The sequence below is a fragment of the Myotis nattereri genome, assembly GCF_964212035.1.
Source record: "Myotis nattereri genome assembly, chromosome: 15".
NCBI lineage: Eukaryota > Metazoa > Chordata > Mammalia > Chiroptera > Vespertilionidae > Myotis > Myotis nattereri.
Window position 1 is genome coordinate 45,601,028 of NC_138090.1, and position 23,021 is coordinate 45,624,048.

Below are 23,021 nucleotides of genomic sequence, written 5' to 3' on the forward strand. Positions count from 1 at the left end.
CAGGAAGACACAGAGAGTCCAGAAACACATTAGAAATGAAAGACTCAAGCCGAACCGGTTTGGCTCAGTGGATAGAGCGTCGGCCTGCAGACTGAAGGGTCCCAGGTTCGATTCCGGTCAAGGGCATGTACTTTGGTTGCGGGCACATCCCCAGTAGGGGGCGTGCAGGAGGCAGCTGATTGATCTCTCTCATCGATGTTTCTAACTCTATCCCTCTCCCTTTTTCTCTGTAAAAAAATCAATAAAATATATTTTTAAAAAAGATGGTTATGATCACAAAGTAGGATTTTAAAAAAAAAGAAATGAAAGCCTCAAGAGATGGAGAAATACAGAGACGCAAAGATAGTGAGAGACACAAAGACGGAGGCACTAAGAAAAACAGAGACATCTAGAAGGAAACGATGCAGCGACTCCCGGAGTCCAGGGAGAGGGAGAGATTAGGGAGAGAAGAGGCTACTCTGAGAAGCTTCCCCAAACGCGAGACAGACGCACAGCGAGGGGCGAGAGCAGAAGTCGAAAGGCGGGGATGGGGATGGGGGTCCTGGCGCCAGGGCGGGGCTCCAGGGGGGGCGAGCCTATGAGAGCCCGCGAGCCTCCCGCAGGTGTGGCAGGAGGGCCACTTCGCTGGGTGCCCGGGGTTAGAGCTGTAGGCGGGGCTAAGACCGGGCATCGGGCTCTGGGGAAGGAGAAGCTACCACCCAGAGAGAGGAGGGGCGGGGCCTCACGCGGCGGAGGCGGGGCCTCACGGAGGGGGCGGGGCGGAGACGGCCGGGAGCTCCGATTGGCTGGACCCCCTCCCCAGTGGACGGAGAGTGAAGCTCCTGGGGAGGAGGGGCGTGGTTGGAACACTAGGGGCGAGGTTCGAGCACCCGAAAGGGTTAGAGAATTCGGGGGGTGGGCCGATCATCGACTCCGGGAGGGGCGACCGTGGAATCCCGAGGGGCGGCAGGTGTGGAATCGTGGGAGGGGCCGGTGCAGCATGCGGGGCGGGAAGTGTAGGATTATGGGAAGCGGAGGGTCAGTGAACTAGGGGGCGGGGCGCCCATCCCAAGGAGGGACTATTTGGAATCCCAGTAGGGGGCGGAGCCGGAGCCGAAGCTCGGCCCGGCTGGCCTGGGCAGGGAAGGGGGTGGGTCCTGTGACGTCAGCGAGCTCTAAGCCAGAAAGAAGCTAGCGGCCGGGGGGCACGGAGCCGGGAGAGCCGGGACCGCGATCGAAGCCGGGAGACGGGAACGCAGCGGGACCCGGCCGGGAGCCGGAGCCCCTCAGGCACCTGCCGGTCCGCCCAGGCGATTGGTGCGCGCACAGTGGTCCGCAGGCCCCCGCCCGTCCCCAGCCCCTCCCCGGGCCCCCCATGGCCCGGGCCGCAGCCCTCCCGCCGTCGAGACCGTCTCCTGCTCTGCCGCTGCTGCCGCTGCTGCTGCTGCTGCTCCGAGAAGCCGGTGAGCGACCGTAGACGCGCCCCTCCCGCGCGGACCCAGCCCCTCCCCACCTTCCGAGGGGGGAGCCTGAGCACCTCCCCACCCCTCCCCCAATTCACCGAGCCCCCGTCTGCGCGCCCCTTTCCGGACCGGCCCCACCGACTCAGACCGCACCCCCCACCCCACCCCCCCGCGTCTGAGTGAACCTCCGACCCGACCCTCTCTGCCTCCCTCTCATCTGAATCCCAGCTCCCCAACCTCCGCCGGACTCCGCGTCTCCCCGACCCCTTCCTGGGGCTCCGAGGCCGAAAGGGTTAAACCCGAGGCCTCTCGCCCCCTCCCCACCCCGCGCCGTTCCGTTCCCCTGGATCTGGGCATCCGTCTCCGCTTCCTCCCTCAGGAATGTCTCCCACTCCCCCCGAGACGAGGCGCGATCAGCCCCCCTGTTTTCTGTTTTCCCGGGGTTGGGCCTCCGAGGCCCTGGGATGGTTGAGGGCACGGGCCTCGGGAGGGGCGGGGAGCTGGACTTTCGGCCCCTTGGAGAGACGGGGATGGGAGTTGGGGCGACCTGGGGGGGGGGGCATCAGGGAGCTGAAGCCTGGCTCATGGGCTCCGGGGCAGTTAGGGGCTGGGAGCTGCCCTCTGGGCCCCAGGCAGAATGAAGGCTGGGGGCTCTGCCTCCTGGGGTTCCGGCAGAATCGTGGGCAGGGGCCTCTGCCCCTGGGTCCTCGGTCGAATGGGGGGGTGTGCCAGAGGCCCCCGTCTTGGGCTTCAGGTTTCCTTGTGGGCTTTAGAGAGTCTCCTGGGGTCCAAAGGCGAGTGTGGCCGGTCCCTGCCATTTGGGTTCTGCATGTAATCGGGGGCCCAGGGGCTCGGTCGGGAAGCGGGACGGGGACTGGGCGGTGGAGGAGGAGGCGAGCCCCGTCTGGAAACTTCCCTGGCCCTCGCCGGCGGCAGGGACATCCCTGGGGAAGTTTTTCCCGTTTCACTTTCACCTAAGCCCGAGCCGATACCGGCGGGCGCTGTCCGGGCTCCCGGTTCCGGACTCCCGAGTTTCGGGACTTTATCGGCCTCCAGCCGCGCCTTTGTCCTCCGAGCCGCCGCGGGAGGTGGAAGCCGGGAGACGCCGCCCTGATCCCCCGCCCCTCCCTCTGCGGAGCCTGGAAGCCCCTCCGGTTCCCACCCCCAGCCCGGGGGGAGGGGCGCGGGCCCCGGGGAGGGAGGGGCTGCGAGGAAACAGGTGAGACTGGCTGGGGCCCCGCCCCTTGCAGGTGACCTGGCTTTTCGTTCCCGGCCGGAAGCTCAGGACCCTGGGCTTCCCGAGGGTTTTCGCCCGAGGGGATCTGGAGGGAACCGGGGGCCACCTCCCTGGTTTCCCCAGCTTTTCCCCGGCCTGTCTCTGAGAGCCCCCCAGCCTCCACCCAGAGCGGAGCCCTGCCTTGTCCGCCCCGGCCTCTCCTTCCCGGGGGAATGCTCGGACTTCACCCCGCTTTGAGCCAGGCCTGGACTTCTGCTGGAGCTCACGGGATGCTCTAGGGGGGCCTAGGAGGCAGGTCTTGTTCCTGTTCCCATTTTGCGGGTGAGGAGACGGGCTGGGAAAGGGCCAGCGCTCGCCCAGGATCAGCCTGGGAAGCCCGACTTCAGGCATAACCGCAGAGCCTGTCTCGGCCCTGCTCTCGGGGGTGGGCTCCAGGAAGCCCCTCCACGCCTCCATTTCCTCCTTCCTCGAAGGGTTCCCAGCCCCTTCCTGGCAGGGCCCCGGGGGGGGGGGGGGGGGGGGACTCGGAAGCCCAGCTGATCCCATGTGAAAGCTCTTAGCGCCCGGGAGGGAGCCTTCCCCCTCTTGACCCTTTATCCTTGTGCCTTTGCTCTCTGCTGTCTCTCTCTCTTTGCCTTTCCCTCCCTCCCCTTCTCTCTCTCTGTCTCTCTCCTTCCTTCCTTCCTTCCTTCCTTCCTTCCTTCCTTCCTTCCTTCTCCCTCGTTCCCTCACTTTCTCTCCCCCTCTTCCTGTCTTCATTTCTCTCTCCTTCTCTGTCCCTCATGTCTCCATCTCTGAGCTCTTTCTCTCTTCCCATCTCTCTCTCTCTCTCTCTCTCTCTCTCTCTCTCTCTCTCTCTCTCCTTTCCTTCCATGTCTGTTTGCCTGTCTCTCCACTTCCTTCTCCTTGGCCTGACTAATGAGGGTGCACCACCAGGGCCTCCCCAGCTTTCACTGCCTACCCATGTCAGTCAGGCCTCCCCATGGTAGCGGAGGGGGATGGGAGCAGAGGGGAGTACAGGCCTGCTGTCTCTTCTCATTAGGGAAGGGTTCCTGGCCAAGGGGTGCGTCTGCTCACATACTGGGGAGAGGCGAGGGGGAGGGGATACATGGAAAGGAGAGAGATAGAGGGATGGGGACAGAAGCCAATAGAGGGAAGGCAACAGACGCAGATTTAAGGATGGGGTTAGAGACACAGGAGTGGAGCCAAGAGATAAGGGAAAAGATGGCACAGAAAACCACTGGATGGGACCGAGACCCCAGGATAAAGGAAATAGCCCACGGAGAGAGACTTCGGAGTTCGGTGACAGGCAGGGAGCCCAACAGAACCCCTTGGTGACGGGTGGAGATGTTAGGACACTGGGAGGTCAGGGCACAGGCTCCTCAAGGCCAGCATTGTGTGTGAGCCACAGGGAGTGGGCGACATGGGAGGGACAGGGAGTTGGGCACGCCGGCCAGCTCCCCTGCCCCCGCCCGAGACGCTGTTACATTTTTAATGTCCCCGAGATACAGAGAAATGAAGCAGGGGGAGGAGGAGAAAAAGGGACCCAGTGAGGTGGCCCAGGCAGAGAGAAAGTATGTCAGAGATGAGGAGAGACACAGGGGGACGCAGGAGGCAGAGAAACAGACCCTGAGAGATGTGGACCAGGAAACCCTGTGAGATTACAGACCCAGGGAATCCATTCAGAGGGCCGGATTCCAGGGACTGGAAGACAGGACCCAGAAACACCAAGACCACAGACGGCAGAGATGCAGAGGAGAGAGTAGGGGACAGCTAAGGCATGTGGGTATCTTCCTGGGCTAGTGAAACTGTCCTGAAGTTGGTGGTGCCGATGGATGCACAAATCGATGAACATACTAAAACTGGACACTTTCAATGGGCAAATTGTACCGCCTGGGAATATATCTCACTAAAGCTGTTAGAGAATATGAGAGACACAGGAGGCAAAGTCAGACCCTAAAAACCAGATGCAGAGCGAGAAACAAGATCAGAGAAACAGAAACATGTACAGCAGCGTCTGAGGGGTTCTCTCTGAGGGGCTCAGCCCGGAAGAGCAGCCTAGAGGTTCACCCCCAGCAATGGGAGGCCCCAGAGGGGAGGCCTTCGGGGTACCAGGCCCCTGCGGAAAGGGAAGGCAGGTGCAGAAACCAGGCCAAGGCAGGCAGTCTCATATCCTCCCAGACTGCCTCCCGGATGTCCGCTGTGAGGGTGGGCACTGTGATTAATGCAATTAATTAATTAACGAGGTGGCTGAGGCAGCAGCTGAGGCCAGCGCCCGGAGCACACTGGCCTTCAAGGGCCTGTGGAGTCTGGCCGCACCCTGTGGGAGAGGGCGGGTCACGCTGGGGCTTTATAGGTTTTGAGTGGGTGAGCCAAGCCTGAGGAGCCAGCCAGGTGGAGCCCAGTCTCAGACCCTGAAGGCCAGACCCTAGCCCCTCCCTCCTCCAGGGTTTCCATAAGGCACTGTGTCCCCTCATCTCTGCCTGGATCCCCCCTCCCCTGGGCTTACACGATGTGCACCACTCTGCCACCACAGGAAGCCTGCAGGCCCGGGCCACAGGGAGAGGAAGCGTGTCTGGGGACCCAGCTGACACCTCATGAAGCTGTCACCAGTCTGACCTCCTGAGGGAAGCCGGCGTTCCCAAGGCCACTCTCCCCCATTGTGGGCCTGGCCATGTCCCGGCCAAGGTCAGAGCGTGGGCACCCACCCAGCAGCATGCTGGGTCCTAGGGCCCTAACTCCAGGCTAGCCATCTTCCTGGCTTTATTCCCCCCCACACTCTACCCGAAACTCAAACCATCAGGGCATCGGCCCACACCCCACCCCCCTCACCCCCACAGCCTGTCAGCGCCCCTGTCTTCCTAACCATTCTAACACCCGAATGTGTTCCAGTCCAGTTTGTCCTCCATCTCCATCACTCCTACCCAGGTCCCAGGTGCCTTTTCTTCCCCTGGGTCCCAGCCCCACTCCATTCTGAGGGCTTTTTTTCTAAAGCACAAACCTAACCCTGTCCCCTGTCCCCCGTCCCCCCCTCTATAACTCTCTATGGCTCCCCAGTGCCCTCAGGAAAAAGTTCAAGCTTGTACTCAACCTCAGCCTGTGTGATCCAGTATACTGTTGATTTCCCATCCTCATCTCATTCATTCAACACATTTATGAAACTCCTACAGTGTGCCAGGCACTGTGCTAGGCTCTGGGGATGTGGCAGGAAACTAGACACAGAGGTCGAAAATCCCTGCCCCTCCCACCTCCCCCGCACTGATATTCTAGTGGAGAAGATACATCAGGAGCTAGAGGGAAAAGATTAGGGTGGGAAAGACCTGAGGGAAGCGAGGGAGGGAGCTGTGGAAATACGTAGGGAAGAACTTTCCAAAGTCGGGGGAACAGCGGGTGCAAAGACCCTAAGGTGGGACTTGCCTGGCATGTTTGAGGAGCAGTGAGGCCAGTGTGGCTGGAACAGGGTGAGCCGGGGGAAAGGGTGGGAGACAGGTCAGAAAGAGGACGAGCACAGACCATGCGGGACCTTGACCTTGGTAAAGACTGGAGCTCTTTTCTGCGTGAAGAGAGAGCCGTGGGAAATCTCAGAGCAGAGAGGAGGCGCTGGATCTGCCTTAGTGTCTAACACGACCCCTCTGGCTGCTTGTGGCAACAGACCGAGAGGCAACTGCCATCCTCCATGGGGGAATGACCCAGGAGGTAGGTGACAGTTGCTTGTAGATTTTTTTTTTCTTCTAAGGGAGAGACTTTTAATTGATTTTAGAAAGGAAGGAAGAGGGAGAGATAGAAACATTGATGATGAGAGAGTCTCATTGCTTGGTTGCCTCTTGCACACCCCCTCCTGGAGATCGAGCCCACAACCTGGGCATGTGCCCTTGACCGGAACCGAACCCGGGACCCTTCAGTCCGCAGGCCGATGCTCTATCCACTGAGCCAAACCTGCCAGGGCTGTAGATGTAGATGTGTTTTGAAGATGGAGCTGACAGGTTTCCTGATGGACTGCATATGGGGTGAGAGAGATGGGGGACTCAGGGGTGACTCCAAACCTTTTACTGAAGTGGAAATGCCTAAAGAACGGGCTGTCAATGCACAGGGACAGAGCCATCCTGGTCATTCCTTCAGAATTAGAAATGTAGAATGGGAGCCTTATAGCTGCAGGATCTTAGAGCCTAGTCAGAGTGCGTAGCCATCTGGACCAGGGTGCTGGGGATGAAAATGACCTGAGGAGTTTGCAGCAACCGAAGCTCAAAGTGGATTGGTTTGTTTTTTAATCTGAAGCCGACTGCCGAGACGCCACCCTAGATGTGCAAGAGCAGCCTCCCTTAGAAGAGAGATGGAAGCGTCTCGCAATCACAAGGACCCAGAGAGGGGTGTGGGGCTCTGTGGGCCTGGAGCTCAGTTTCCCTTGGAAAGGAATCAGGTCTTTTCCTCCAGGAAGCCCTCCTAGCTTCCCTCAGATGGGTTAGCTCCTGCTCTGGGTTCTTCCCCACTCCCACCCCTTCAGTCTTAACCGCATCCTTGGTTTTGACTGTGCAATATTTGTCTTCCCCACGGGAATGTCAACTCCTGGAGGACAAGTGCCTGATTTGGCCTGGCACTTCTGTGGCACCGGCTCAGAGCAGTCGACAGTATTTACTGAGCACCTGCTACTTGGGGGCCCCTGGTGTAGGCTGTGGGGATACAGGAGGGAACCAGACAGACACGCCCCTGTCCTCAGGGCCTGACTCTAACACCCAGGGCCTGTTTGTTGAGCCACTATTTGGGTTTGCACAGAAGGGGAAAGAATGGCCGGAGAGAAGATTCTTCCAGGCCGGGTCCTCTCCCCTTCACTCAGTCCCTCAAGTTCTACACCAAGTCTCAGGCTTAACTTCTGGGTCTTTTTATCCAGCCCTTTTCGAGGCCCTTTTACTATCTGATGATCCATTTCCCTCCGGCTCCCCCCTAAGCCAAGCCATTCTCCAATGGAGGGACCCTCAGCGCCTCCCACTTGCCTCAAGGAGAAAGCCCACCTCTTGGTCCCACCTACTTTGCTCTCTGTAGCTCACTGGCCTGGGTGTTTTTTCCTGACCCAGCTAGAAAGGGGCGGAACCTTTGGGGCCCCTTGTCCCATATCCTGCCTTTGGGGGCCAGGTGGGTGAAGGGTCCTGGCACCTGAGGGAATGTCCTGAGGGAAGGGGCGGTCCCACCTTAGCTCCACCCAGCTGTCCTCCCACCACGTCCGTTTTAGTCCGGATTTTGTCCGGATTTTGACGGTTAATCTCCTGACCCATTGTGCTGAGAGTGCAGTTGGAAACAGTGCTGTGAGGGCCGCGGGAGCGGCAGCTGACCGCCTGTGCTTGGCTCATCCGCGCCCGGCCCTGCGAAGACTTAGGGGAGAAAATCATTTCGTGGAACTTCACAGGGGGCCCTGCAGGGCAGCTTACACTCCCCCCCCCCCCCGCCCCATTTTATAGATGGAGGAAGTTAGGCTCAGGAGCAAGGTCACCCGCCTGGAAGCAGCCAGAGGGAAGCCCCAGTGACCTGCTGGAGTCCCACGCGCCTGAGTCTATAGTGCTGCCCCTCGGAGGGAGCACCCCCCCAAGATGGCACCCTTGGGTGTGAGTTGTGGATGTGTGTGTGTCACACAGTGGCCTTCACTGATGGATGGCTTCTTTCCAAAAGTCCCTGGGACGCCCCACCCACAGGCTGCATTTTGCTGGGCACCCTCTCATTAGGGTCACCTGTTCCTGTGCTTGGTGTGTTGAGGTCAAGGCTGGTCAGGGAGAGCTGGGCGTGTGCCCTTGGCTGGCCTTGCCTGGAGGCTGAGTGTCAAGGGCCTCTTGAAAGTATACTGAGCTGGCTGCGTTTATTTAACAAGCAGTGGTCGTGTATTTCCTGCGGCCTCGCGCGAGTGCTCCACAAATATTCCTTAAAGTTTATAACAGCCCCTAGGAAGTGGACACATTTATTATCTTTGTTTGACAGCTGAGGAGACTGAGGCACAGAGAGGTTCAATGACTTGCCCAAGGTCACACAGCCAGCAAGTAGGTAGGCTTTACCCTCAGTTGCCATAGAAACATTCAACGTTTCTCTCCTCCTTTTCTCTCTCTCTCAAATAAATTTAAAATAAAAAAATTTTTTTTTAAGTGAGAAAACTGCCTGGCCAGGGTGGCTCAGTGGTTGAGTGTCGACCCATGAACTAAGAGGTCACCGGTTAGATTCCCAGTCAGGGCACATGCCCGGGTTGCAGGCTCAATCCCCAGCAGGAGGCAGCCGATCAATGTTTCTATCTATCCCTTCCCGCCCTCTCTAAAATCAATCAAAATATTTTCTTTCTTTTTTTAAATATATTTTTATTGATTTCAGGGAGGAAGGGTGAGGGAGAGAGAGATAGAAATATCAATGATGAGAGAGAATCATTGATCGGCTGCCTCCTGCACACCTCCTACTGGAGATTGAGCCCGCAACTCAGGCATGTGCCCTTGACTGGAATCGAACCCGGGACCTCTCAGTCCACAGGCCGATGCTCTATCCACTGAGCCAAACCAGTTAGGGCTCAAAATATTTTCTAAATGAGAAAACAAAAATAAGCTGAGAAATAAAAACATACATTCACACAAAAACTTGTACTCAAATGTTCAGAGCAGCTTGGTTCATAACTGCCCCAAAGTGGAAACAACACAAATGTCCATCAACTGAACAGATAAACAAAATGCAGTCTCTCCAAACCATAGTATTTGGCCATGAAAAAGGAAGCAAGCACTGACCGATACTACAGTGGATGAGTCTTGAAAACATTATTCCGGGTGAAATAAGCCAGTCACAGAAGGCTGTATATTCACATGAAATGTCCAGAATAGGGCAATCTATGGAGACAGAAAGTACATTAGTGATTGCTCGGGGCTGAGGGGAGGGGTGAAACAGGGAGAGACTGTTTAGCGGCTTCAGCAGTTTCTTTGGGGGATTATAAAAATGTCCCAGCCCTGGCTAGTGCACCAGTGGTTAGAGCGAAGGCCTGAAATCAATTCCCCGTCACAGGCATATGCCTGGGTTGCAGGCTCAGTCCCCAAGCCTGACTGGGGTACATGCGGGAGGCAACCAATCAAAGTGTCTCTCTCACATCAATCTCCCTCTCCCCCCTTCTCTTCCTACTCTCTCTAAAAATCAGTGGAAAAAATGTTCTTGGGTGAGGATCAACATCAACAACAAAAAGTCCTAAATTGATTATAGCGATGGATTCACAACTCTTGTGAAGACAGGAAACACCATTGAATTGTACGCTTTTAACGGATAGATAGGAATTACATCTCAATAAGCCTAGGTTAAAAAATAAGATAAGTTGCCTGGCTAAGTGGTTGAGTGTCCACCTATGAACCAGGAAGTCACGGTACCATTCCCAGTCAGGGCACCTGCCCAGGTTTTGGGGTCAATCCCCAGTGGGCAGCATGCAGGCGGCAGCCGATCAATGATTCTCTCTCATCATTGATGTTTCTATCTCTCTCACCCTCTCCCTTCCTCTCTGAAATCAATAGAAATATATTAAAGAAAAATAAGATAGGCAGAGAGAGCTGTAGGTTTTATAGAAAGGTGAGGGAAAGTCCATTACTGTGCAGAAAAAGATGAAGACGGTCCTCGCACTTCAATTTATTTATTTATTTATTTTTAATCCTCACCCAAGGATATTTTTCTTTTCTTTTTAAAATATTTGTATTGATTTCAGAGAGGAAGGGAGAGGGAGAGAGAGATAGAAACATCAATGAAAAGAGGGTCTCATTGACCAGCTGCCTCCTGCACACCCCCCACTGGGGATCGAGCCCACAACCCCAGGCATGTGCCCTTGACTGGAATCAAACCCAGGACCCTTCAGGCAGCAGGCCAACGCTCTATCCACTGAGCCAAACCAGCCAGGGCCCAAGGATATTTTTCCATTGATTTTTAGAGAGAGTGGAAGGGAGGGGAAGAGACAAAGAGATAGAAACATCGATGTGAGAGAGACACATAGATTGGTTGCCTCCCACACACGCCTAACTGGGGCCGGTGTGGAGCCCTGAGGTGTGTGCCCTTGACCGGAATCGAAGAACCTGAGATCCTTCGGTCTGAGACGCTCTTCACTGAGCCAAACTGGCTAGGGCTCAAAAATTGTTTGTTTGTTTTTTCTTGTGTTTTTTTGGGGCGGGGAGGGAGTGGGTGGGAGGGGGGCTCAAAGTTTTTTAAAAATTTATTTTGGAGCCCAGCCGGTGTGGCTCAGTGGTTGAGCGTCAACCTATGAACCTGGAGGTCACGGGTTCGATTCCTGGTCAGGGCATATGCCTGGGTTGCAGGCTTGATCCCCAGTATGGGGTGTGCAGGAGGCAGCCAATCAATGATTCTCTCTCGTCATTGATGTTTCTATCTCTCTCTCCCTCTCCCTTCCTCTCTGAAATAAATAAACTCAATAAAAATATAAAAAATTTATTTTGGAATAGGCTATTTTTTTAAAATCAGTTTTGTTTCAGAGGATTTTTTTTCTTCCCACATTTGATACTGGAAAATTTCAAACATACATGTATGAGTTGGAAGAACAGCCCCTCCCACTACACCTGACAGTATGTAACATTTACCACATCTGTTTCACCACTTTTTATGGTTTTTGCTGAAAAAGCATTTGAGCGTATGTTGCAGACATGACACTTAATCCTATATTTTCTAAGAAAAAGGAATACCATATAACCATCATTTATTCAAAGTATCTAAGAATATTAACAGTAACTCCATAATAATATGTCATATAGTCCGGACTCAGATGTTCCTAGTTTTCCACAAAACGTCTTTTCTGGCTGGCCTTTTTGGAATCGTAGCGTCCAGAAAGCTGAGCATGGTGTTTCCCCAGGCAGCCCCCTCCGTGCTGGCCCCGCCCTGCCTGGAGGTCTGGGTGCTCCCGCCACCCACCTCTCTCTCTGCTCTCTCCCCAGGAGCCCAGAATGGGCGAGTCAGCATGCCGCCCGAGGTGCGGGGCCGCCTGGGGGACACAGTGGAGCTGCCGTGCCACCTGCTGTCGCCAGGGCCCACAGGCAACGTCTCGCAGGTGACCTGGCAGCGCCTGGACCCGTCCGGGAACCCTCAGAGTGTGGCCGCCTTCCACCCTTCCCACGGCCTCAGCTTCCCCAGCCCGCAGTTTGGCAAGGACCGGCTGTCCTTCCGCACCACGGGGCAGAGCCCTGGTGCCCGGCAAGGCTCCGAGATGCGGGACGCCACGCTGGTCCTCCAGGGCCTGAGAGTGGAGGACGAGGGCAACTTCTCCTGCGAGTTTGCTACCTTCCCCCTGGGCACCAGTCGTGGAGTGACCTGGCTCAGAACCATAGGTGAGCAGGGGCAGGGATGGGGGGGTTGGGGGAGCAGGGAAGTGGGAGAGCCCCTTGCTGGTCTATTTCTGTCTGCTTTCTCCGAGGTCTTCAGTCAGTTGGCAAGTGTTAAGCAAGTACTGTTTGCAGATGCTGTTCTGCAAGTTGGGAATATAGCAGCCAACAAGGCATTCAACAAACATAGTATCTTGAATACCTACTGTGTGCCAGGCGCTATTCTAGGCTCTAGGGATAAAGTCCTCCTGGAGCTTATACTCCAGTAAAAGGGTGCCAGAAAGTAAGTAAAAAGAAGAAGAGTGAGTCAGGTGGCTGTAGGTGCTGTAGAAGTTGGGGGGAGGGGAGGAGGTTACAAGTTTTAGGGAGGTCTGGCAATATTTGAACAAAAACTGGAATGAGGTGACGGAGCCGTGTAGGTCTATGTAAGGGAAGAGAGTTTGGGCAAGGGAGTCAGTGCAAAGGCCCTGAGGTAGGGTGCACCTGGAATATCTAAGGAAGAGCAAAGAAGTCTGTGTGGCTGGAGATGCATGAATGGGGGAAAGTAGGCAGAGACAAGGTCAAGGGAGGGGAGGGTCATAGACGGCCTTGTAGACAACATGAAGACTCTGGCTTTTGATCTAGGAGAACAAGAGCTATGGAAAGTCTGAGCAGGGAAAGGTGTGACCTGACTTGGGTTTTCACAGGCTCCTTCCCGCTGCGTGTGGGAGGCGAAAGTGGAAGCTGGGCGACCTCAGAGGAGGTGACTGCGTAAGTCTGGGTAGGAAGTGATGGCGACTAAACCAAGGGCGAGGCAGTGGAGGGGGTGGGAAGTATTTTATTTATTTTTTTAAAAATATATTTTATTGAATTACAGAGAGGAAGGGAGAGGGATAGAGAGTTAGAAACATCGATGAGAGAGAAACATTGATCAGCTGCCTCCTGCACACCCCCTACTGGGGATGTGCCCCCATCCAAGGTACATGCCCTTGACTGGGATCAAACCCGGGACCCTTCAGTCCGCAGGCCGACGCTCTATCCACTGAGCCAACCCAGTTAGGGCGGTGGGAAGTATTTTAGAGGTAAAGCCAGAGGATAATCAACTAGTGAACAAGAGAAACGCCAGAATGTTGTAATACTCACTCGGCGTAAGAGATCCAGTGCTCTTATTTAGAGAGAACGGCCAGGGCACGCTGAAGAAGAAGGCTGCCCATGGGCTGCAACCGCAAGCAGAGGAACGGAGGCACAAGCAGAGGGAACAGCATATGCAAAAGCTGGGGCGTGAGAGCGAGCTTGACATGTTCCAGGAACAGAAAGAAGGCTGATGGCAAGGGCTTGAGTGACCCTCAAGGCAGGAAAACCAACAGGGCCAGACTGCGTGGGCCTCACAGGCCGCCGCGGCGGCCAGGAGGCTGGAGCCGTCGGAGGGGGTTAGACCACAAAAGCACCCTGATCAGATGGTTAAAGTTATGAAAAGATAAAACGGGGGGAGGGGGCATTAAAGGCGGAGACAAAGGCAGGAGGCCAGACGGGAGAAGCATTGGCTTCGAAGAGGAGGAAGCGGTGATGGGGGTGGAGAGAAGTGGGTGGAATGTAGGTACTTTTCGGAGGTGGTAGGTGCTTGTCCCTGAATTGGAGGAGGACCGGGAAGGACTCCCAGCCTCTGGCTCCAGCAGGAGGGCGACTGGCCCCGCCCCTCAGCGAGCGGAATGGGCAGAATCAGGGAGGGCACTTTTCCCCCAAAGGATGCTATTTCTTGCTAAATCTTGGCCTTCCCCTGGAATCTCACCTTTTCCCAGCAGCTTCCCAGCAGCCATGTCACCCTGGCCGTGTATTTTCCCCTCTCAGCCCCACAGAGTTCCGGAGGACTCCGCCGTACAGTCCCAGAAGTGTTTACTTCTCTTTTTAAGGAGCTGAAACCAGCCGTTTCACTCAACCCAAAGCACAGCTCTCCTCTCCCCGCCCTTCCCAAAGGTCTCTCTTGTGCAATCATTTGTTCTGTTCAAGAGACACACGGAGGGCACCTGCCCTCCGGCGGGAGGAGTGGGGACAGCCCCGCTCTGCTTCCTTGGAGGGAGCAGGTGGCGTGAGTGAGCGTCACTATCGAGAGAGTCAGATGTCAGGAAAGCTCCGTGAGGAAGTGAGGCTGGGAGCTGGAGGAGGAGGAAGAGCAAGCCAAGGAGAAGGGAGGCCAGACCCCCACGGTGGGAAGGAGCAGGGGCGGGCGTTCCTGGAGCGGTCAGAGGACAGATGTGGGGGTGACCAGGGAAGATGTGGGGAGGCCCATCGGAGGCTGTGCTGGTCAGGGAGAAGGGGAAGAGGAGGGACGGAGAGGGGGACTGTCTCGCATTCAGAAGCTCAGGGGACACCCCGATGAGGTCCCGAAGGCAGCGAGCGCTGTGAGTCAGAGCTCGGGGGCCAGTTCTGATTATGGACACGCATCCAGACCTACGGGTTGGCATTGTTCCCCCCGGAGGTTTTTATTCCTCCAAATGTTTTCCAAGAGGATGGGTGAAAAGGGCAAAAAAAATGATGAGCTTTGGGTTTCTTCACTGCCTTTATCCCACTTATGCCACCACAATTATGGTGATTATCGGAGAAGAAGTCGGCCTTCAGCTGGATCTCTGGGCTTTTCTTTTTAAATCCCAGGCTCTTGGACACTCTGCTTGTCTAGCAGAGCGGGGAGCGGACACCGGCTGCAGGACATAATGGCTAGCGCTGAGGTTGAGCCGTGCGTGCCAGGCACCCGTCAGTGTATTTGGGTATCCATGTATTTAGTCCACACAACCATTCTGTGGAGTGGGTGCTTTTATTGTCCCCACTTTACGGAAGAGGGAACCGAGGTACCGAGCTGGGAAATCACTTGTGTCCAAAGCCGCGCAGCTGCTAAGCCGCAGGGCCGGGGTTTGAACACGGGCGTCGGGGCTGCACTGCTCGGCTCCGCTGTGACCACCACCCCCTTCGTTCTTCTCCCAGCCCAGCCCCAGAACCGTGCTGAGGCCCAGGAGGTCACCCTCCGCTCGGAGCCGGTGCCCGTGGCCCTCTGTGTCTCCTCGGGGGGCCGCCCACCCGCCAAAATCTCCTGGCTCTCGCCCCTGCGTGGGGAGCCCAAGGAGAGCGAGACGGCCGGGCCCCTGGCCGGCACAGTCACCGTCACCAGCCGCTACGCTGTGGTGCCCTCGAGCCAAGTAGATGGTGTCCAGATCACCTGCAAGGTGGAGCACGAGGCCCTGGAGGAGCCGGCCCTGCTGCCCGTGACCCTCTCTGTGCGCTGTGAGTGCCTCACCCGTGACCGCACCTCTCCTGCTGTCTACGCTGGCTTCCCCGGGCACTGTCTACACTGCCCCTCAGCGTTGTCCACCTTGGCTCTGGGCCACATTCTGCCCTGCCTACCTGCCCTTCGCCTGTACTTCCCCCCCGGCTCCCCGGCCACATCCACACACTGTCCCCGTGTCGTCTACCTGGCTCCACGCAGCCACCCTCAGTGTAAACGCTGCCCCCACTGCCTGTATCAACCACTCGGAGTCTGCACTGCCTGCACCAACACTGTTTACACACACACGCTCATCCACACGGTTTCTATCGGCTTTCTTAGGGTCTCTACACCAACTCCTGCCTCCGAAAATGATTCCCATCCACCCCACTGGGCCCTGACAGTACTGACCCCTTCCAGGATGTTCTATGCCAGCTCTTCCCAACACTGCGCACACGCACAGCCCCTCATACGGCCCGAGAGGCTCCCCTGGCACTGTGCCCACCAGCCCTGTCCTTCAGTCACCCACAGCAACATGCTCACACTCCTCCCAACAATGCCTTCGCTTACCAGTGGTTCTCAGCCTTCCTCATGCCGCGACCCTTTCATACAGCTCCTCATGTTGTGGTGACCCCCAATTTCATTGTTACAAATTGAACACAATGAAAGCATAGTGATTCATCACAAAAACAGTATGTAATTATATACGTGTTTTCCGACGGTCTTAGGCGACCCCTGTGAAAGGGTCGTTCGACTCCCAAAGGGGACGCGACCCCCAGGTTGAGAACCGCTGGCTTAGACCAAGGCTCAGCCAGATTCCCTTATCTACTCTGCAGTGAAAATAGCACAGTCGGTAGCAGCCCCCAGGGTACTGCCTGCGCTGAGAAAAACTTCCCCCAAGTGGTGGGAGCGGGGTCCCTGTCCTGGCCTCCGCAGACACCGGAGGGATTCGCCCCTGACGGTTCCCACGGTTCACCTCCTGCCAACCTATTCCATTTCTATAGGATTCCGTCTGTCTGCCTGCCTGTCATCCCCTTTGGGATTCTCCCCTCTCTGAGCCAATCCCCCCATTTCCTCCAGACCCCCCCGAGGTCTCCATCTCTGGCTATGACGACAACTGGTACCTCGGCCGTAGTGAGGCCACTCTGAACTGTGATGTTCGCAGCAACCCGGAGCCCACAGACTATGTCTGGAGCACGTGAGTCCTGGGTGGACCTGGACCCCTGGGTCTGAGGGAGGAGGGGCTGGGGGCCTGGACTCCTGGGTCTGAGGGAGGAGGGGCTGGGGCCTGGACTCCTGGGTCTGAGGGAGGAAGGGCTGGGGCCTGGACTCCTGGGTCTGAGGGAGGAGGCGCTGGGGGCCTGGACTCCTGGTTCTGAGGGAGGAGGCGCTGGGGGCCTGGACTCGTGCTTCTGAGGGAGGAGTGGCTGGGGGCCTGGACTCCTGGGTCTGAGGGAGGAGGGGCTGGGGGCCTGGACTCCTGGGTCTGAGGGAGGAGGCTGGGGGCCTGGACTCCTGGGTCTGAGGGAGGAGGCGCTGGGGGCCTGGACTCCTGGTTCTGAGGGAGGAGGCGCTGGGGGCCTGGACTCGTGGTTCTGAGGGAGGAGTGGCTGGGGGCCTGGACTCCTGGGTCTGAGGGAGGAGGGGCTGGGGCCTGGACTCCTGGGTCTGAGGGAGGAGGGGCTGGGGCCTGGACTCCTGGGTCTGAGGGAGGAGGCGCTGGGGGCCTGGACTCCTGGGTCTGAGGGAGGAGGCGCTGGGGGCCTGGACTCCTGGGTCTGAGGGAGGAGTGGCTGGGGCCTGGACTCCTGGGTCTGAGGGAGGAGGCGCTGGGGGCCTGGACTCCTGGGTCTGAGGGAGGAGGGGCTGGGGCCTGGACTCCTGGGTCTGAGGGAGGAGGGGCTGGGGGCCTGGGCTCCTGGGTCTGAGGGAGGAGGGGCTGGGGCCTGGACTCCTGGGTCTGAGGGAGGAGGGGCTGGGGCCTGGACTCCTGGGTCTGAGGGAGGAGGGGCTGGGGGCCTGGGCTCCTGGGTCTGAGGGAGGAGGGGCTGTGGCCTGAACTGGGGATCCTCCAAAAGGAGGGAGCGGACAGCGCAGGGTCCCTGGAGCCTGGCTCCTGCGGGCTGTGTGATCAAGGATCTGCCCTGTGCTCTGTGGACCCTGCTGTCCCCCTCATGTGACCTCCACGTTCTCCAGGACCTCAGGCTCCTTACCAGCCTCAGCAAAAGAACAGGGCCCCCAGCTGATGGTCCACCTGGTGGATAGGCTGGTCAACACCACCTTCATCTGCACCGTCAGCAACGCCGTGGGCACGGGCCGGGCCGAGCAGGTGGTCCTCGTTCGAGGTGAGCGGGTCTCGGGGGCGGCGTGTGATGACCGGGTCTGTCCCCACGCTCCTCTCTTGGCTCTGGGCTGCGCTGGGGGAGGCTGTGCCGCCGGCTGGGGAGGGGTCCTGACCCGCCTGGCTGAGGGGAGAGGAGGGTGGTGTGGTTTTCTCTCTTGCCCCCAGGGGGGACCTGGGTTGGGCTGATAGAGGGTAGGTGTTGGCAGAGGAGCTCTGGAGGTGGAGGCCTGTGCTGGGCGCTTCCTAGAGGGGAGAGGCGGGCAGGGTCTTCAGGAAGAGACCAGTGACCCTGCCTGGGCTCCAGCCAGTGAGATGCCCACCGACTCACACCACTAACCCTTGGAGAGACACAAATGAGGCAGACAGGCGGAAACAAACCTGAATTTCTTTTCTTTTTTTAAAATATTTTTATTGATATCAGAGAGGAAGGGAAAGGGAGAGAGAGATAGAAACATCAGTGATGAGAGAGAATCATTGATCGGCTGCCTCCTGCACGTCCCTTACTGGGGATCAAGCCTGCAACCCAGGCATGTGCCCTTGGCCGGAATCGAATCCGGGACCCTTCAGTCCACAGGCGGACGCTCTATCCACTGAGCCAAACCGGCTAGGGCCAGACCCGAATTTCTTACAATGAATACTGGTCATTTCTGTCTGGAGCCACGGGCATTTGTGTTTCCGGAGTTGGTACTTTGGAAACGGTGACTGATGATTAAATGGGTCTGTGGGTGGAAAGTTCTTCCAGTCCCCTGGATGCGAACTCAGAAACACAGACCCCAAGACACACAGCCAGAGAGGAAAAGAGCGAAGGCAGACTCAAGCCTGTGCAGTGGGGTTGGGATCTCAGCCGTGCACGCACACACCTGGGGCGAGGCAGGGACTGCCACGGGGCCATGCACCTCAACACTCAGACACAGACGGACCCCATGGCTGGGAGAGTCCCCTTCATGTCAGAGCCACAGCCAGCAGGACCGGTGTCTACAGACACACCCTGTGCTTGGAGATGCATTGGAATCAAAACAACCTCGCCCATAATGTAGCCCACACACTGTGTCACCACGACACACCCCCCAAGCGGGCAGGGGCACAGCCAAGACACTGAACAAAACCAGATAACAGCCAGCCGGAGCCCGAGAAACACCCCACGTCCTGGGATGAGCCATTCTGGAAACTCCCTCCAGCGTGGCTCTCTGTGACACATACCTGTGTGGACACACGACACGGGAACGGTGGCCTGGCCCCCTCCCAAGCACGACCACAGACCGGTGTGAAGACAGACACAAAAGACGGCTGGAGGCAGACCCCCCAGACAATCTGACATCACACACATCTAGAAAGACACCCGATGACAACAGACCTCTCTTGGGGAACGCAGACACTCGCCAGGAGATATGATGGGCCCCCTCAGAAACACGGTCACAGACAACACGCTCAGCTGGCCAGCTCTCCACCTGATGTCCCGCTGGGACACACACACACACACACACACCTGAAGGGGGACACGGCCACCGGATGTGCTGGGGGAGGGGAAAGGGTCACGGGAATCTGCAGTTCACATGCCGTTACATCACCGCTCAGATCAATGTGGAGAAACTCCCCGGCAGACTCGGGGTGCACACCCTCAGAAACTCCCAAAACCCCTTAGAGAGGGTCTCTTTCAACCACTTGTCATCTGACAATACTAGTCGAGGTTTCCTCTTGGCCAGGCTTTCTCCTTGATGCCTTCTCCTTTGCCAACAAGTAGCCTCGCCCCGGAAGAAACTCCCCGCTCCTGGCAGGAGGGTTCAGGGACACAGTAGTGAATGAGACACAGTCCCTGCCCTCCAAGCCACACCCAGAGAAGTCGGCTCCACCCACCCAGCAAGGCACCCAACGGGAACCTCTACCCCAGAAACACACCTGAGAAACGGGTTCCCACCCACTCAGAAGGCACCTCCAAGGGCTGCAGCCTGCAGAACACAGACGCAGGCACACTTAAGGGCCATCGGAGGAATACACAGCCATGAACACATCCCGCCCCCTCCCCCCCACACACACATGCAGAAACCCCAGGGTCGTCCACTGCTGGGCGCACACCAGCTCCAGAGTTCAGCCCTTTGGCCGTGTCCGCCCAGTGAAACGTACCCCGAGGCCCGTCGGGGACTGGGGGCCAGGGATGCACACAGAATCACAGCCCCAGAAAGACTGAGCCGTAAGGAAAGACGCCCCCTCCCCTGGACTATCCCAAAGGTAGCCACAGACCGAGGGGCAGTCAAAAACACCGTACAGCCACCCCCACAGGTAGATGCCAACAGAAACACGGACAGAAATCCTGACCCTGGCAGTGAGTTTGCCAACAAGTAGCCTCGCCCCAGAAGACACTCCCCGCTCCTGGCAGGAGGGTTCAGGACACACCACATTCCCCCACGCACCCAGACCCAGACGTGCCGTCATTGCCTCGTGTGGGGTTCACGCCGGTGCAAACGTGGGTACACAGGCCACACCACAGGCTAGACGTCCCTTCGGGGAGACTTGGGAGAACTTTCAGCCCCGGGCCCATGAACACTCGCTGCTGGCTCAGTGCCACCCCAGGAGCAGACGTCCCTCCACGCTGTAGCCAGTTCCAGACCCGCCTAGTGCTCAGGGAGAGACATATATTTTCCCCAAAAAAGGTTCACAAAGTAGTACTTACCCTTCATACTTGAGGCACATTCCTGCTCTTTTTTACTGCTGCTTGCGAGTCACTAACTGCTTTGACAGCCCTTTTTTAAAAAACACCCATCAAGTCGCCCTCAGGGCCCTGTGCGCAGAGGCTGGGGAGGGGAGGATCTGTGTAAGTGGGCCCCTCCTGGTCTCCCCCTGCACAGGGGGTGGGGGAAGAGCATGTGTGAGCAGGTTCCCATTGTATCATGTCTGTCCCTGGTGTGGAGCCCAGCCCTCCCTGGCTTCCTTGTCACCTCTCTCCTCCTCTGACAGGCCTCCCCCTACAGTTCAGCCAGTGCAGGGGGCACTAGAGGGCAAGGGACAGTGGGCTTCATGAGCCCCATTTTCTGCACTGGGGATGGGTGGCCCAGGCAGGAGGGAGGTGGCCCAGGCAGGAAGGGGGTGGCCCAGGCAGGATGGAGGTGGCCCAGGCAGGAGGGGGGTGGCCCAGGCAGGAGGGAGGTGGCCCAGGCAGGAGGGGGGTGGCCCAGGCAGGAGGGGGGTGACCCAGGCAGGAGGGGGGTGGCCCAGGCAGGAGCGGGGTGGCACTGGGGATGGGTTGTCCAGGCAGGAGGCAGGCCACGCCGCCCAGACCAGGCGCTCCCAGCGCTTCAAGGGAGGAATTCTCAGAAGGTCCCTTCTCCTCTCGAGTACAAAGAGGTTTGGAGTCAGACAGCCCCCCCGCTCAAATCCACCTCTCCCTCTTCCTGGCTGGATCCACCCCAAGATTTTGTGACCGTGACCTCAGCTCATCCTCAAGGGGTCACATGCCTCCCGGGTCTGGCGCGTGACCTGGTGGCCGGGTGTGGAACTCTGCTCCCTGCCCAGTCACAGCCTTCACTCCGCTACAGCCCATCACCAGGTGGAGGGCATGAGACTGGTGTTGCCAGATCTGACCCCCACACCCCCCCAAATGGAATTTTCAGTGAAATCACCTGGTTTCTGAAATGTTGGCTAGAAAGTTTAATAATACTGTGCGGGTATACGGATATCTGAGGCCACCCGCTGGCAGCCCCTCCGCATACAGAGCACTCAGCCTGTAGCAAAGAGTGAATGGGCTCCCCCCCCCCCCATTTTGCCCAGTCAGTCACCTCCCTGTTCCTGTCACTCCCCTGCCGTGTCCTCCCCAGATGTATCCTCTTGACCTTGTGTCTCCCTTTCTCTCTCTCACCCCTCCTTCTCTCTCCTCAGACGGCCCCCGGGCCTCTTCCCGAGATGAGGGTCCAATGGTGTGGGGGGCCGTGGGGGGGACACTGCTGGTGCTGCTGCTTCTGGCTGGGGGGGCCTTGGCCTTCATCCTGCTGAGGGTGAGGAGGAGGAGGAAGAGCCCTGGAGCAGCAGGAGGAGGACCAGAGAGCGGCCGGGGATCCTATGATCCGAAAACTCAAGTGTTTGAGAACGGAGGCCCCGTCTTCTGGACCACCACGGCCCCTGGGCCCCCGAGGCCGGACGGCAAGGACACGGAGGAGGACTACGAGGAAGAGGAGGAGAAGGCAGAGAAAGGCCTCATGCTGCCTCCATCCCCGGCACTCGAGGATGACATGGAGTCCCAGCTGGACGGCTCCCTCATCTCCCGGCGGGCGGTTTACGTGTGACCCCCAGACAGAGAGACACCCAGACAGAGAGACAGACGAGCCTGCGGGGCCGCGGGTGACAGACTGGTTGGACTCGTTTGTCTGGATGACACTGGAGCGCAAATGCTACCTCCCACTTTCCTGGGATTCAGAGGGAGGTGGAATATCACACACTGGACTTACAGCTCCAGGGCTGCATGGGGAGGGGAAGGGGGACCCACAGCGGACCCCCCCAGAGACTTGGTTTTGGCTCTGGCCTGCCCCAGCCCTGCCCTGTGACACTCAGGAGTTAATAAACTTGGAGGAAAAATCGGGGGTGTCTTGTAATACAGTGGACCCCCTCCTTGGGGGTCGGAAAGCTGAACTGGGCTCCATGGAGTGGGAGGCTGGGGGGCTCTTACTATCTGGGTCCTTGAAGGACACCTTGGGTGCTGAGACCCCGAGCCAGTGGGATGGGATCTGGGCTTAGAGACTGGAGGGCTTGGACTTGAAGGTTCCAGCACTGAGGCTGCCTTCCCCGAGGCCAAGGGATCCCGGACCCCTGGGCGCTTGCCGAGGGTGCTATGGTCAGATTATCCGGGAGCAGCGCAGACCCAACGCCCCAAGGTTACTGAGACCTGGGAAGGGAACGCTGCCCCCGACGGGGCCCCCAGGAGGCAAGGCGTGCGTGGGTACTGAGAAACCAGGAAAGTCCCCCCTCTCCACCCCGAGAAGTGGCCTTTCCCAGCTTCCTTCCTCTTCCTTTTCCCCTGGGGCCCAGCTAGAGGGAATTTTCAGTGATTCAGAGGTAGGGGCTGCATCCCGCCTAATTCCCCTCAACCAGAACCTCTCCCAACCCCAGGCTGGGGACTGAGGTGGGGGAATGGGAGGGGCAGGGGTAAATCCCCGCCACCTCCGCTCCCTGGCCCCAGGGCCACTGCCACGGCCTTGTCTCTGCTCCCGAGGCTGTCGCTGGACTCAGTAGGCTCAGCTCCTCGGCCCAGTGGGGCTGGGGGCCGGGAAGGGCTTGGTGAGTTTACTTCTCCCAGTTTTGACTTCCACTTAATTGCTGGGGATGAAGCTGTGACGCGGGGAGACCTCACCCGCAGTCAGGACGCCTGGAATAACAGTGATTTGAGGGTGGCTGGTGTGGACTGAGCGGCAATTACTCTGTTATCCTCCCACACGCAAGCCCTCCTGAGAAAGCCCAGCTGTGGAACAGG

At 57.9% G+C, this 23,021-nt stretch overlaps 1 protein-coding gene across 2 annotated transcripts in view; it reads left to right on the forward strand.

Annotated features, from left to right (window-relative positions):
* The first annotated feature begins 1,140 nt into the window (after nucleotides 1–1,140).
* NECTIN2 (nectin cell adhesion molecule 2) overlaps nucleotides 1,141–23,021 on the forward strand; it is a 28,590-nt gene continuing 6,709 nt past the window's right edge. Inside the window, exons 1-6 of one of the 2 annotated variants that reach the window (XM_081106828.1) lie at nucleotides 1,141–1,442; nucleotides 11,607–11,996; nucleotides 14,946–15,242; nucleotides 16,303–16,420; nucleotides 17,419–17,567; nucleotides 21,437–22,134. In XM_081106828.1, coding sequence (XP_080962954.1) covers nucleotides 1,355–1,442; nucleotides 11,607–11,996; nucleotides 14,946–15,242; nucleotides 16,303–16,420; nucleotides 17,419–17,567; nucleotides 21,437–21,840 — 1,446 coding nt within the window. In that variant the 5' untranslated portion in view covers nucleotides 1,141–1,354 and the 3' untranslated portion in view covers nucleotides 21,841–22,134. Of the gene's footprint in view, nucleotides 1,443–11,606; nucleotides 11,997–14,945; nucleotides 15,243–16,302; nucleotides 16,421–17,418; nucleotides 17,568–21,436; nucleotides 22,135–23,021 lie in introns of those variants that run through there. The other variant, XM_081106827.1, reaches the window with a different exon arrangement.